The sequence below is a fragment of the Hippocampus bargibanti genome, linkage group LG03 (genome assembly GCF_051943395.1).
Source record: "Hippocampus bargibanti isolate YZ-2025 linkage group LG03, ASM5194339v1, whole genome shotgun sequence".
NCBI lineage: Eukaryota > Metazoa > Chordata > Actinopteri > Syngnathiformes > Syngnathidae > Hippocampus > Hippocampus bargibanti.
In genome coordinates, this window is record NC_142736.1 from 18920052 (window position 1) to 18936428 (window position 16377).

The 16377-nt window shown below is 41.9% G+C and overlaps 1 protein-coding gene across 2 annotated transcripts in view; it reads right to left on the reverse strand.

The window, feature by feature from the left end:
* pde3b (phosphodiesterase 3B) overlaps nucleotides 1-13370 on the reverse strand; it is a 55852-nt gene extending 42482 nt beyond the window's left edge. Inside the window, exon 1 of one of the 2 annotated variants that reach the window (XM_088992405.1) lies at nucleotides 11284-13370. In XM_088992405.1, coding sequence (XP_088848531.1) covers nucleotides 11284-12159 — 876 coding nt within the window. In that variant the 5' untranslated portion in view covers nucleotides 12160-13370. The remainder of the gene's footprint in view (nucleotides 1-11283) is intronic. The other variant, XM_088992407.1, reaches the window with a different exon arrangement.
* Between the last annotated feature and the right edge of the window lie 3007 nt (nucleotides 13371-16377).

A 16377-nucleotide genomic window follows, 5' to 3' on the forward strand; every position in this document is an offset into this window, starting at 1 on the left:
GATGGAGATATTGCCATGGGTCCCACTTCTGATTTTCATTGTTATCCTCCTTGGTTTAAAATTTAAACTTTAAAATAAAGAAAATTAGACTTGTTTGCATTAAAATGTCTTTTTACAAAATTGTCAGAGTAAATTTTTTACAGTTGCTCGATGGACCACTCCTGTACGACTGAGAGCTTACACAGACATATAGCTGCTCTTATAGTTGTCTGCTTTAGGTCTCGCACCTTGCATTTGTTTATTTCTGCTTCTAAAGTGAGTCCTCTGCACACTCTTTGATGTGTGCGCCTGAATTTTGGATGGATACAGTCGATGTTGGCCATAAAGGTTTTGCTTTTAAATGTCTTGCGTTGTTCTGATTTTGAAATTTTACAGCATTTCAAATTCATTCTTCATTTAAATGTAGGATTTCACTGCAATTGGCTGGCAACCGGTTCAGGATTCGTCCGTCTACTGTCCGACGACAGCTGGGACAGGCTCCAGCACCAGGATAATGCAGTCCGGAAAATGAATGAATAAGTGAATGTTGGATTTTGCATTTCGATGTTGTTTTTGTAATGATGTAAAGCACGTTGAATTAGTTACCTGTTGTATAAATTGCGCCATATAAACAAAGTGCCTTGTTGTGAATAAAATAATCTCACTGTAATTGTTCATCAGGACAAACGTGTTCTGTCAGTATTCAGGGTTCGAAATTCGCGGTAGTCCGGTTGTCCGAGGCGACTTAATTTCTCATTTGGTGAGTTCGTTCAGTTACTAACCAGCCCAGTGGACTAGTTGACAATATATTCTAAAAAACCCATTTTTAAGTTGAAAACATAAACACAGCGTTAACCAAACCTCCATACAGTATGTGTAAACAAATCATAAATGTGCCGTTGAATGTATTACCACTGTGCATGTATATGGCGCATCTCGTTGAGTCTCGCGTACTCTCACGTGATGTGACAACCAGATTTCAATACTCATGACCATATTATCGTCCATATGAATACACGTCTTTCTTGCTTACACCTTCAACTGTCAAAACAGCTTTGTAATGTGGAATTTTCTGAAAGATGTTAAGCCACCACTTGAGAGGGAGAAAAAGCGACCGAGGTCGGAAGAAGAGAAAATAGTTGCTGGCAAGGAATACGAGAGAAAAACGGCAAAGGCTTTACAAGTCTGCATGGGAGCACCATGGCTTCATTACGATACGACTGCCCGACTCATGATTTGGGTTGGGGTAATTCGCTATATGAACATCTTTAAACATCTTTTTGCATCATTTCGTTTTGGTTTGGACTTCCTGATACGTCATCCTGCCATCCTTTACATGATGTCACATCCCATTACGTCACATCCTATTGCGTCACACCCTGTCCGTCATATAAATGCTCTCCCAGTCCGCGTCTCTCTCTCCCTCTTCCTGCCTCCTCCTCGGCCGACACTGCGATGCCCCTGCTGTCTACAAGATTAAACTAACTTGTGTGTCTGTCCAACACCTGGCTTCCTGCTGATGTATCCATCCTCTGCCATCAACACCCTGAAAGGCTATGAATCAGGAACGAACGATCACGATAAACCCATTAATTTGTGCCCCGTGTTCTGTGTTTTATAAAAACTGCAACTTGATGAAAAAATCCGCGTTTGTAGACAGCAGTGGCAATTTCAAGTATGAAAGTGTTGTCGCACACGAGGGCAGTGAAAATCACTGTCGAGCAGTGTTTGCAGACTGCCCGTACAGCTGTTTATCGATAGTAGCCCCGCCGAAAGAATGATCTAAACGCTTCACAAGGTAACATTTGATAGGCTAACGATCATGTTTAGAACATGTCATGGAAATGCATGCATGGCCTTTCACAGATTTTGTGTGGCAGTGTGAGTGAGATGACATGATAACATGAAGTTGGCAGGACTCCTCCTTAGCATTCTGCTGACTTAATTCTGGTGCTCAATTTTATTTCATTTTATTAAATACTTATTTGCCAAGTTTTGCAGTGTCCTGATTGTTTTTCTTTTTTTTTTTGTGGTGCTCTGTATTGTTTCATTGTGGTGCTCTGAATTATTCTCATGTTTCCATTGAACAACAGTATCAATATACTCTTGAAATACAATAAAATACATATTGACTACGAACAATTGTAGTCTTCTGTGCCAATTTTACACAAGGAAGAACTTACTAAGATCAGACACATTTTAGCTAGTTAATTTTCTGATTGGCTAGTAACATTGTAAGGTAACTATTCCGGCTGGCTGATAAGAAAAAAATATGAATTCCTAGGCCTAGTATTTATATACGGTATTTTTTTTTCATGGAGAGAAAAATTATGCTCCAAGGCGGTGAGTGTTTGATAGAGCAATGTATGAGCCAAATTTATATTTAAATTATATCATGTTTAAAGTTTCTTTACAATTTTGGGCTGTCATGACATTTGAGTATTTCACGCCCCAAAATGTCTGTGCGCAATTCTCGGCCGAAGGGCCCTTTTGAAGCCCACAATCAATTGTTTACAGTAAGGGTACAAACAAATGTAAGGAGGCTTGTGAGGGGGAGTAAAATGTTTAAGAACAAAGTGATTTAGAACAAACAGTTTGAGAATTGGTAATAAATGTTGGGCCTGGCCGAACATTTGTCAGTTGCGAAATCTGCGACTCATTTAATCGTGAGAGACCAGACATGATCGTGTTAAAGTATCTGTGGTTCTAAGCTTGCCGAGAGTTCATCAAATCTCCAACTGACGCCCTGACTGTGGGTGTGGTATACAAATACAGGGGGCAGTGTTTTTTTCTTGTATTTTGCATAGGTAAACAATAAAAGTCTGACAGGGAGCACAGCGGATTGAGTGTGATTAGCGTAGTAACTGCCATCGATCGCTCTGGGAAATCGTACTCCAGTCGATTACAAAATCAATCTTCCCTTCCAAACTCTGAAAGTATGGCATTGTTTGGATATGCAGACGCTCCCCATCTCATGAACGAGATACGTTCTGAGCGGTTGTTCGTAAGGAGAATATGATCGTATGTTGCTTCAATCAGGAGTCCAAGATGGCGCCCGAGTAGGCAGCCGTCAGCAAGTTCTCTCATGAGCCAAAGAGGGTTCAGAAAGTGCTTAAGAATGAATAATAATAATAATAATAATAATAATAATAATAATAATGCATTTCATTTCGAAGCGCCTTTCAAAACTCTCAAGGTCACTTTACAGTCACAGGATCACTTTTTCTGTGGGTGAGCAGCGGCAGCCATACGCGCCAGCATTGACTCGACCGGGAATAACTCAAATAGATCAAGTTAGCTACCCAGCTAGCTAATACATAACTAATAGCTCGCTAGCTAGCGAGTACACAGCTAATAGACTCTCTGTCTTTGTGTCGTATTGACTTCAAGACGGCGCCGCGAGAGAGGCTGCCTTTCCAGCAGCTCATGTATTTTGCTTTTCTACTTTCATCACTTTGCTGCTGTGAAATGTAAATTTCTCCACTGTGAGACTAATAAAGGCAAATCCAATCCAATGCTATATTTTGCATGGAATGTATGTTTAAAGGACAACCGACGTCACTTTTTTCTTTCTTAATTGACATCAGAAAAACTTTTATAGCATATCCAAAACATGCAGTATTTTTATTCAAATGCAAAACACCAATAAAAATGACTTAAAGTGTCCAAAATCTACAAAAAATTTAGCTGCAAATTGGGAATTTTCAGAAAGTCCCGCCCCCAGTTCGTGACGTCACGCCAAGACGTCTTGCATTGCTGGAGAATAAAAACAATGGCTTCAGATTCGGAGAATATGCTTTCTTGTTACACATCCAGTTATGAATATGATTCAAATAGTTCTGAAGAGGAAAGCATACATGTTTGCAATCGATTAAAGAATTTATTCCGTGTCATTTTGAGACATCTGAACTGCGATGTAGCGTCGCAGAAAAGAGGCAGAAAATGGCTACCTCATGTAGACATGACAGCGTATTGCGTTTCCACAGGCTGATAAATTCCTTATATGGAGCTTGGACGCCCTCTTCTGGCGCAACACAAGGTTTTCAGACCAAACAAGCATTGACGTGATGGAAGGACTGCTACAATGTGTCCTTTTTTTCGGTCAGGGGCGTTCCTTCAGTGACATCACGTACGGACTCATCACCAACTCAAAAACAAGACTTCCGGAATATTCAGCGTGAGTCTTAAAACGTAAAATATAGCTATATGCGGTGGAATCTTTGTATAAATCGCTCAGTAGAAGTCATTTGAAGCCATTTTACAAATTATGGATACAACTTGCCCAGAGACGTCGGTTGTCCTTTAAGTCAAATACTAAACGGGGAAGTATCGACGCTCATCGACGCTCTAACAGTCGTAAAATCAGAATCAGAATCATCTTTATTGCCAAGTATGGAGAACACACAAAGAATTTCTCTCAGGTAGAACACCTACTGTAGCACGATGACAAATATCCTTGGGTCTTCAGTAAGCCAGTCTGCTGGCACAATTACTGAATTCCATGCCATTACTTTTTGTGATGCATCACCATTCGCCTTCTCCTCAGAGCCTCACCTGGGAAGAAGGATTTCCTCCCCACTCACATACTCTACTCAGCCAATCGTAAGTGTAGTCGGCTGATCGGGACCTGAACTCGTCGGCAACACTTCAGCATAGCCAGACGCAGATTGGTAAGCCTTGGTGCTTGTCACGTAAACATCCAGCCCTTGAAACCCCTAATGTGTCTGGGTGCGTGAAGCACAGTACGCAGGCAATCGCAAGCGAGCTCGGTTGGAAAAAGGTGCGCAATACAAAATCTACTTATAGCATCTCTGTCCGAACATTTTTCGACATACTGTACCCGCAAAAATGATCGTATGCACCATAACATCGTAACTCGAATGTTTGTAAGTCGGGGAGCGTCTGTATGGGTTCCTGCATTGTTTGTATTCAAAAATATTTGGTTTCCAAGTTTGTAACAGAGTAACTTCAATGCTATTTGTTAGATAGACAATGGTATTTTGCATTGTGGGTTAACATTATGATAACGGGCTCTCTGAGGTTTGTGAGTAAATTTTCTTTTGGAAGAAGTACGATCTTCCAAACTGTTGCTTTTTGTGATGTCAACTGACAGTGGTGATTGCTGCCACTATCTTTGCGCACATACCTCACATGTTTGTAAATCAAAGTAAAGAGAGATCTCCCGGCAGTCGGACTATTCAAGAGTTGTAATCCATTCTACAACTACTGTGCGTGAATACATCACTATTGAATTTTTGACAACACATTTTAAAATGTGGTTTGCATTTTAATCTTATCGACACCTGTTAAAAGTTTTGAGGTTGCCGTCTTCCAGGGTAGTGACGCTGTTTCGGTGACATAATCTGCCAACAGACAGGCTTCTCACGTAAGCCAAACAGCTTCTGTGGTTGAACTCCCGCACATGCATACGCACACATGCACAAATGCATGCACACAGGCACACACACACAGACACGCACACAAACATAAAAAGGTAGAAACAATCCAAGCCACATATGGGACAACTGGTGAAGACATGAGGAGCCCTAAGCATTGTCCAACAATGGTACCTTCACGCACAATGCCCTCGAACACTCAAGACTTCTATGTAAAGAATCACCCTTCATTTGAACTCCAACCACCCCCCCCCACCTCAAAAATTACATTTATAATTATTTTGTGTATTTGTTTCTTTATGATTCAGGGTCATCAAATCATTAATGATTTCACCCAACAGACACTGACAGATAATTAAGAGAAGCTTAAATCACAATTCTGACACGACTCTATTACTATTATATGGACTATTCTGGAACTACTGTATGTGATTTTAGTTGGGTTATTTATTTTCACATCCCCATTCCCAAGATTTTATACACACATGTAACTTCGCTGTGAGTTAATAACTGACATATTTTACAAATTGTTTTTTGTTTTGCTACTTTATACATTTTTAGTATGGAAATAATACAATAGTGTAGCAGATTTTTGTCTACTCAAAATCAAACATTTATTATGTGTACTTGTTTTGTTTATATTCTTAAGTAAGTCACGTCTGTATCCCACCTATTTAAAATTGCATTTTCTGTGTAGCTCTCTGTTTTTTCTATTTATAATTGTATTTTATTTATTGCATTCTATTTGTGATTGTATTTTATTTATTATAGTACCTATACTTGTCTGTGACTGTAAAGTGTCCTTGAGAGCTTTGAAAGTCGCTTAAAATGAAATGTATTACTATTATTATCACATTTTGACCGTATGACAACCTTAAGCAATTAAATGGTGAGTAGCGTTTTTGCTTTTTGAATGTTGCTGTGCCGATGACCATTTTGTGTTTGGGAGCCTTTTACCGAGCGAGTTGCTTGTTCTGTAGCCACAAAGGGACATAAGTCTTGTTGTGCCGGTTCCAAGTCTGGATAAATACAGAGGGCTGTGTCAGGAAGGGCATCCGACGTAAAAGCTTGGCCAAAACATGAGAATCAAACCTCTAAAGATGGAGGACACTGATTAGCTGTGGCGACCCTTTGAAGGGAAAAGCCGAAAGAAAAAAAGATAACGTTATCTTCTTCTTCTTTTCTTAAGCAATTGTTCTCAGTTTTAAGGTGTTATATCGCTACCCATTAACATACATCATTTTAAACAAAATGTAATGTTAGCACAACAGTGTGTATCTATATATATCTATATATATCTATATATATATATATATATATATATATATATATATATATATATATATATATATATATTCTCTCTCTTTAATATAACTATGGCCGATAATTTCAGACAACAGATAGCTAACCGTACTTAGAATTGCACTTTTTGTTTAGGGTTCCTTGTTATACTCCCAATGAGCTCGCAACTAAATCAACCTGATGTTTTTTTTTTAATTCACGGACATGGAGTGACCCTGATCCAATACCGCTGTTTCTATTTACTTACTACAACAAATCCAATCAAAATGCATGTATACACCCACAACAGAGAGGAACCACATAGAAGCAAACATCATAAATTGCCCTTGTGAAATCTACCTTGTTACAGGTGTGTGGCTCTGGACTAGTTGGTCCTCCGATAGGTTTATGCACACACATAATATTGACTTTAATCCCCTGGTCGCCGTTGGCAATTATTTTCCCTTTTTAAGGATCTATACACCTCTAATGTACCATATTGATGCATACACCCAATTTACTGTCATTGATATCAAGATTAATGCTTCTTTCTTGTTCAGTCAGAAAACAAAAACAATATTTTTAACATTAGTACTTAAACCGGGCGGGATGTCTTCTTCGTCCGGATTGGACTGTTGGCAAGTTTGAAACGTGTTTGCAACACTTCCAGGAGAATTTCACAAAATAGGACTTTGAAGCAGGTCGAGTCAATGGCTCGCGTCTCAAAACTCAGACACCTCATTTGAAATCAGACTCTTCTTTTCTCTAAGGGTTACAGTATAAATACGTACAAGACATCCACATGTCTGTAATCACTCTACATGCTAGTGTAGAGTAACACTCAAAAGATCATTCATTCAACAATGACAATGTTAAAATCTATGGCTATAAAACCAATCTGAACAGACTGTTGAAAGCCCCCTTGACTCAATGTGTCTTTAGTAGCCCCTCCAACACAATGATGAGTAAAACAACTACAGGAAACCAGTGACATAGTCTGGGCATATTTTTTTTAGATCCGTTATCTGAAGGATACAAAAACAATGCATGTGAGATGACAGCTTCTTTACTGTAAAACTAACATAAACTAACGAGAGTAAGATTAAGTAACGTCAACAAAAAAAGCATGCTATCTTAAAGCAAAAAGTTATTGTTAAACTCCCTAGGCAGGCAAAAAAAAATCATCTGTATCAATGCCGCAGTATACACCTTTAAATAGTCACTCCATGAAGCTGCAGATAAAAAATGAGTGACTGGTGAGAGTCTTGATGCTGTGGCTTGAAAGTTGATTGAAAATAAAATAAAATACATAATAAAGAAAAAATAAACAAAAATGACCAATTGTAATGCAAATTAATGATCTATAGCAGTGACATTTGTTTTTTTAGGAAATCCAGGACACTGTGGAATGTTGAAGCAAAAAGAGGAAATAAGGTGAAGACTTTTCTGAAAATAATAATTCATGACTTAGAAAGTGCAAAACATTTCCACAACTATGGGTTTCAAAAAGAATAAGTGATATCAAAGCAATCTGGCGTCTTCACATACACACGCACGCACGCACACACACAAACACTCAACAGTCATAACAACCTCTAAATTAAATGGAAAAATGAACTACGTCCAGTAGTTGGGTTTGTAATAAGGAAATCATTACCTAACGTAGTAGGGACATGATGCGCAGGCATAAGATGCACTTTTGCATCATATTAAGTGCAAAAACTACGTGTACCATTTTAAAATGGTCCACCTGACGTTCCATATTCCCATTCTTCCCCAGTGCCATCAGTGAACTATACATGAAACAAACTTTGAATGAGAGTAATAATGATAAAAGAGATTTCACATCAGCTCTAATCGCAAGCTACAATTGCAGACTGCTGATCACTAACAATTCTGGTTGATGCAGACCACGTGCCACAGTTGGTACATATATATGGTACATATGCAAAAAAAAAAAAAAAATTCTCTACTTCCCTCCACACGGCTTGCGATCAACTTGGGAGTATTCCACTGGCGACTAGTCAAATGCCATCAATGTCTTGGACACTCCTGCCCTACATGTTGGATCATCACACCTTCATATGCCAAATTTCTTCCCGGTATCTTGTTTTCAAATCAGAAATGGTATTTCTGTCAGTATATACAGTAAAAATGGGTGATGAATAAGATCACTTCACATGTTCTGTCAAATAGAGAAAAATAGAACTCTGCAAAAAAAGGTTATTCAGTACTTCCACAATAGTGTAATATATATCTTAGTGTCAGAGTGATCTTAAAAAACACATTTCTGTCCAATAAAAATATGATTGGCCTAATTATACAACTGCTTTACTTATTTTAACTGATTGTCATAATATAAACACAAGCGACCAATGTGCTCCCAATTTTTATTTTCTGTGTAGATTCTGTCACAGAAAAAAACATTGGAAGCACACTGGTTGTTTTTATTTATATTGTGACAAAAGTAAAAATGAGTAAGGCTGTGTGAGTGTGAGAGTGACTGGTTGTTTGTCTACGTGTGCCCTCGATTGGCTGGCAAACAATTCAGGGTGTCCTCTGCCTAGTGCCCGAAGATAGCTGGGATAGGTTCCAGCACCCTCGCGACCCTAATTTGGATAAAGCGGTCTGGAAAATGGATGGATGGACGGACATTCTCTGTCCTCCAAGTTTTGGCAACGATTGAATTGAGGTAAGTGCCCTCGTGTTTGGTTGAAAATTGGTTTCTGAAAGACTTTAATAGCTGACAAGAAAATACGCTATTAGGCTAAAGATGTGTGTGAAGGTACGAAATAATAAGAATAAAATCATGTTTGGGACTGGCGGCCAGGCAGTCAAATGGTTTGCGTGTCGGCTTCACAGTGCAGGTGTGCAAGTTTGAGTCTGGGTCCGGCCTTCCTGTGTGGCGTTTGTGCTTCCCATGCAAGTCTGGGTTTTCTCCGGGTGATCTGGTTACATCCCACATTCCAAAAACATGCATCGCAAGTTAATGAATCACTCTCAATTGTCCTTAGGCGTACGTGTGAGCGGAAACGCGGATGGTTGTTTGTCTACGTATGCCCCGCGATAGGCTTGCTTCAGGTTGAGCGTGTCTTTGGGGAGAGCCTCCAGCACACCCCACAATCTTTGGGATCCAAAGCGGATCCAAAAAAATGGATCGATGAACAAATGGATGTTTGGGTGCGCACGGCCTTAACCAGTCAAATCAGATAGTTGTCACCTCACATGCACCTCACAGACCGTGCCATATTTGCATACTATCTGGGGAGTGTTATGATGCGCCATGGCATTCTGACCATATTAAATGTCTTGACTCATTGATTTATTTGTCATATTTGCTCAGCCGTAGCATCTCTTGGCATTCACAATCAATGCCACTGGTGGAAGCAATGAAACACGTACATATACCGTACTTACAGTGATTTTTCTCACAATATATGTTGTGTGTGTGTGTGTGTGTACTATATATATATATATATATATATATATATATATATATATATATATATATATATATATATATATATATATATATATATATATATATATATATATAGTTATTTACTTTTTCAACCTCTGTAGCTGAGGGGAGTGACAATCTCTTCAATATGGAGGAGAAAGTCCTGTTGAGTTTTGTCACAACGTACGCAGATTGTGAGTGTGTCATTGCTGAATTAGTGGACAATGTAGGTGCTAACATTTTTGAAAAACAGACATTTTTACTTTTCAGCTTTTATGTATCAAAATCTGTCAAGCAAAAAGTATAATTTCATTGGACATTTGATTTGTATTTTTACTAGAATGAGTCCTTTTCCAATATCTAAGTTGCACTTTTGCGGTCAGATTCTCTTCAGGACCTACACTTTGTTACTCGTTTACCTGACAAAACAATTTAGATCAGTTCTACTTTAACCAGTCTAGTTTTTTACAAAAGTATTATATTTTTCGGTGTATAAGGCGCACCGACATATTGAGCCACAAAAGGTCATGCAACTACTGTCAGCAGCCACAGACTCCCTTTCCCCCTGTAGAAGTTGTGTGTCACGTCAGCCTCTCATGCAGCGCCTTATAATGTGGTGTGTCTTATATTTGAAAAACGTTCATCTATTTATTATATTTGGAAACGGTTTTCTATCATTTAAGGTGCGCCTTAATTTTTTCAAAATACACCATTCATTGGGGGTGCGACTTATACTAAAATATGATACGTGTAGTTCCATTACAAGTACACGTTTTAATACTTGTGCCACTCCTGTTCAATGCAATGTAATAATGTGGTTATTTTGTAAATTTAATGACGTAAATATGTCAAATCAGTCTTATTGCTTTTAGCAGAGTGATTTTGCCACCTCAACTCGCTCGATTCCATACTTTTACGTAAAAGTACTTGCATGAGAACGTTCGACTTCACCGAGGTCGCGCAAGAATTTGTATTTCTGATTCAGTATACGAACATGAGTACTTTTCAGTCCCTTGCTGCAAATGTTACAAATGTACTTTATCAGGCAATTATACATTTCCTAGAAAAAAAACCCACGACTTGGGATGTTTTTCTGCTCAAGTGAACATGTGGGCCTTGTTGCTGGGCTCGCGACAACAACAAACGGGGAATCGGCAGCGGACGTACCTGCTCTCGGGATATACATGGTAAAGACGGTCTCCGGGGCATTTTACAGCTTCCGTAATAACTGCTTGAAGTTTCCCCCAGTGACACACAACTAGAGCGTCTCCGGGCTCGGATGACGGGCACCTTGTCCTCCGTGGCAGAGCCCCCGCTCGGAGCGTCCCTGGGCGGGTAACGTTGGTCGAAGCCGAGCCCCAGGAAGGAGCCGCAGAGCCCGGCGACGCAGGCGAGCAGCGGCCTGAGGAGCGGTGGCAGCCCGCCTAAACTGGTGAAGGAAAGCAGCCACACCACACTGGCAAAGAGCAGGACGACTACGCAGTGTTTGAGTTTGAGCGTAGGGACGAGCGTGAGGAGCCCTACGCATCCCAGCACGAACAACAACCTGCCCACTATTTGAATCTGGTGCTGCTCCTCTCCCCATTGCAAGAAGCGAAGCACCACAAAGTCCCCGAGGTAGCACGACGCCGGCAGCGACAGAAGCCACCACCAGTGACTTCCCTCCTCCTGCTTCCTCTTCCTCAGGTAGAAGGTCAAGAAGAAAAAGGCACATCCGATGCTGAACAGGGGACTGGCGGACTGCGAGAAGACCGTCAACAAAGTCCGTAAATCCCACCGCGAGTCGATCGTCGAGCTTCGAGAGACCACCGCGGAAAAAGCCAAAATGACAACGGCACCCACGTAGGCGGCGGAAACCCTGAAGACCTTGGAGCCCAGGAGATCTTCGCTGAACCCAAAAAGCCTGTGGTGGTCCTGCTTGAGGGGGGTGACGCAGCTCTTCACATAGCCGTTCCTGAAGCTATCCGGACTGTTGCTGAAGGCTCCGTCGTGGTGGTGCCGCGCTTTACGGTACGCAGCCTCTCCTTGCTCCCGCGTGGCCATAGCTCGACGACGGCAACGCGTCGTCCAACCTGCTCCAATGCTCCACTCAACGGTCAATTCTTGTCGCGCTAACGTTGGACTACATGAAGACGAAGGTGCACCATGGTCGGTCCCAGTAACATGCTTCAGCAGTGGTACTGAAGAATGAAGGTGATATGTTGTTTTTACAACGAACGGCTTCGCCGGCGCCGTCTACTGGCCACAACTCGCAATGCAGAGACTCGTGCCCCACTCGTACAAACGCCAGGGGCGTTGCTTGTCGTTTTGAGCTCAAGGGGGAGAAAACAAACAAAAAAACCCTCAGATCCAAATATAACTAAATGCATTTCCCCAAGTACTGTACTTAACTTTAAGGTTGCCAAACCGCGAATGTGTTATTAAGACCAACGTGTCTATCCTTTCAAATCAATTACAAGAGTCGAGGGTTAAACAGGGGCCAATCCAACGAATATGTGTCCAATACATCTGAAATGGATAGATGGGTCAATTGCATGACACAGTTAATTGTAAAACTTTTTTTTAATAATGACAGTGTTATATAACTGAATATCAATATATAATATATGTCTGTGTCTTTTGTGTTGTCTCACGGCAAGAGTGGCAGCTTCTGTATTTTGTTTTTGCTGCTCTGAAATGTAAACTTTAATTTAATTTAAACTAAACTAATATAATATAATATAATATAATATATACTATTTGAAATGTAATTTTTCATTACATTGATCACTGCAGGGAGTAGTCCACTGCTCCCCCCAACTTTGGGGCAGGGACCTATCACAGCAGAGGCCTGGCACCACCACTTCTGCCCATTAGGGTTATATATAGGACCAGAACTACCAGCACATCTTTAGTTCGCTGACGAAGCTTTTCGGATGAGGAGTGAAACGTCCGACACATTCAAAGAAGTACAGATGACGACTGAAAAAAACTTTTAATTGATTGATCACTGCAAATAAAGTATTTGTTGTCTGTCACTGCTTTGAAAACAATGTCATTGCTTCGAAAACAATGGTTCTAATCATAAATGTTTTTTTTTTTTGTAGAAAACAAAAAAAACAAAACATCAAAGGTACTGTTCATCGTTCCCAGCCTGTATTTGGATAACCAACATCCTCAATGTTCGAAATTAAACAAACACGCGGAGTAAGAGTAAGGGCGACTCTCTTTCCAACAGTATTTGTTACTTCTTTTTTCCGCAAACACTTTTAGTCTATTTTTTTCACCCAGTCCACTTCAGATTTTATTTCTAGCTTTTGCTACTTAAAATGTCACATGGTTTAACACCTTTCTATTTTGTTCATTTAATGGTACTGTATGTTCCATTCCGAGACCTACATTCACAACAACAATAATAATAATAATACATTTCATTTATAAGTGCCTTTCAAAACTCTCAAGGTCACTTTACAGTTTTGTGGGTGAGCAGCGGCAGCCACACGTGCCAGCGTTCACTCAACCCAGAAGTCTGGTCTCTTGGTGTTTCTAAGAGCCAAAAAGAAGTATGAAGATTCCAAAGTGTTTTCTATTTGGTTTTGAGGAGGACGCTTCTCTGAAGGCATCGTCCTGCAGTGCTTCATCTCATTAAATTGACATATTATTCAAACTAGCATATGTGTTACACTACCAAATTAGTAGCAACTTGCTATACTGAGCCCCTAAAGATTTGTTTTCCCCTCACCCTCTTTTGTAGTTGAATCAGGAATTGTTGCTGACAGTTGTCAATTCTGGGCTTCTAAAGTCCCTAGAGACCCTCTTTTTATGTTCTTACATTCAACCACATTTCCCGGAGAAAACCCATGCAGGCACCAGGATAACTTGCAAATTCCACACGGGAAGGCCAGTGTTCTGCATTAATGCAGTGGGGTAACCAATCGCTCACGGTGCCGCTTTTATCTCATTGGATTTTGCAAGGTAAGCTAAATATGTGACATTAAAAATACAGACACTGTTCATTAATTCTTCTTCTTGAAGGAGTCGCCACAGCGAATCAGTGTCCTCCATCTTCAGAGGTTTGATTCGCATGTTTGTTTTGGTCAAGCATTTACGTTGGATGCCCTTCCTGACACAACCCTCTGTATTTATCTGCGCTTGACAAGAAGACCATGTGGCTATAGAACAAGCAACTCTATGAACTTAATAAAGATGAAGATGCTCAGTAAAAGGCTCCCAAACACAAAATAGTCATCGGCACAGCAACATTCAAAAAGCAAAACTACTTACCATTTGATGACAATGCTCTGATCTGACTGTGAAATGGGCATCTCTTTCCCTGTATTACATCACAAACAGTACTTCAAAGTCCTTTAAGATGCTTTATCTGCTGGTGGATGTCAAAATTCACACCATTTTGACAGCTCAACTATGAACTATACTTTTTCTATGTCCACGTGAGAATGGGGTTAAAGGAAACAAACCAAATATATTGTAACGTCCAGTGCTTGTGAGTTGCATGTTTGGGGGCTGGGCTAGTCGGAGGAGCATGACGTCACAGAGAGAAGGGAAGACCCCACAACGAGTAGTCCGAGAGATAGCAGGCATAACTGCGCGTGGGTTGTGGCGTAACAACAACTCCGGTATGATTGTGCTAACTTTCCACTTTTTGCTGAATGAAAGCCTGACCAGTTGTGCCAGCGACTGTGTGCATCCTTTATCACGGCGAGGGGCATTAAATTGGTGTCAGAAGCTCCGGATTCACCCGTTGCACGTCCAACTTTTGAGGGAAGATGTTCCGCGACGACGCCACTCGGCAGAAGGTAAAGGGGAAGGCCTTGCCATGCGGAATGGATGTGTCGGAGTCAAGTGGCATGGAGCGTTGTCATCTTTACGCTGGCAATCCGCACCAGAATGGGCATGAGCCCGCCATTACGACAAGTGCACGAGGAGCGATGAGAGCATTAATGGCGGCGCCCTTGGTCTCGCGTGGCCCTCCATAAAGGCGCCGAAATTCTCCAGGAAAGGAAGTTGGGAAGCGTATTTGGCACTGTTTGAATTGGTGACCCACACATCGAACTGGCTGGACAAGGTAAAAGCAGTGCAGTTAGCGCTTTCATTGACTGAGGAGGCTACGTCCTGTCTGCTTCTACTGAGCCCTGGACAGAGACTTGATTACAGCGCGCTGGTGAGTGCTCTGCAGCGGCGCTTTGGGGAGTTCAATTTGAAAGACTCCTTGCGCTGCGAGTTCAAGCAGCGTGATCGACATCCCGGTGATCCACTACGCTGTCTTGCCCATGCTATCGAGAGCCTGGGTCGACGCGCATATGCTGGGATGCCAGAGGACGTCCGAGATGAACTGATCGTGACCAGTTCATCCAAGCTCTCAGACCGGATGAACTGTGGCTGCACGTCCAGCTTGCCCACTCAGCGGCGCTCGGAGAAGCACATGCCCTTGCTACAGAGCGGGAGATTGCAGTCAAGGGGGTACTGCAGACAGCACCTTGCCCCAATGGGCGGGTGGAAGAGCTGCTGTGTGCGTTGAATATCCGCCCAGCACAACGGGATGAAGGGAGTGGTCGACGTGCACACTCTGTTGGGGGTGTGAACGGCCATGTCATCTGCTGCGGCGGTGCTCAAAGTTGAAACGGCAAAGGGTCCCTGGAGGCCGGGCAGCGCAGACCCCTCCAGTGGTAAACCGGGAACTGCAGTCCACATGCGGAGCGATGACAGTGGGTTGGACAGACATGAGGCACCCCAGTCATGTCTGCATGCTGATTGGAGACGTTTCCTGGACAGCCTTGGTGGACACTGGGTCTTCAGTCACGATCGTGAGGCTTGACGTTGTTCCAGCAGGAACTGTCTTAAAGTCGACACGCACAAAACTGAGGACGGTGACTAGTGAATCGGCCAAGATAAAGGGCAAAGGGCCATTTGTTTTTGCCCTGGGGGGTTCCTCAACAACCCACTCAGCTTGGGTAGCTGACGTGAGTGACCCCTGTATTCTAGGACGGCGGGACTTTTTAAAAGCCACACATTGTGTGGTGGACTTGGGGGCTGGGGTGCTCACCCTGCCAGGTGGCCAGCATGTCGAGCTGATCACGGCATCTCAACAGGGTACCCCAGGGGTGGCCATCAACACAGCAGACCCTTCAGCAGTGCTGTCCACTCTGCCCTCGACAGGAGATCGGGTAGAGGTTACTCGCCCTGTGATGGAATGCCCACCAGAGGGGGCAATAACATCTAGAGAGTTGGAGATGCATGGAGAAGCGGCTGCTGCTGGGTCAC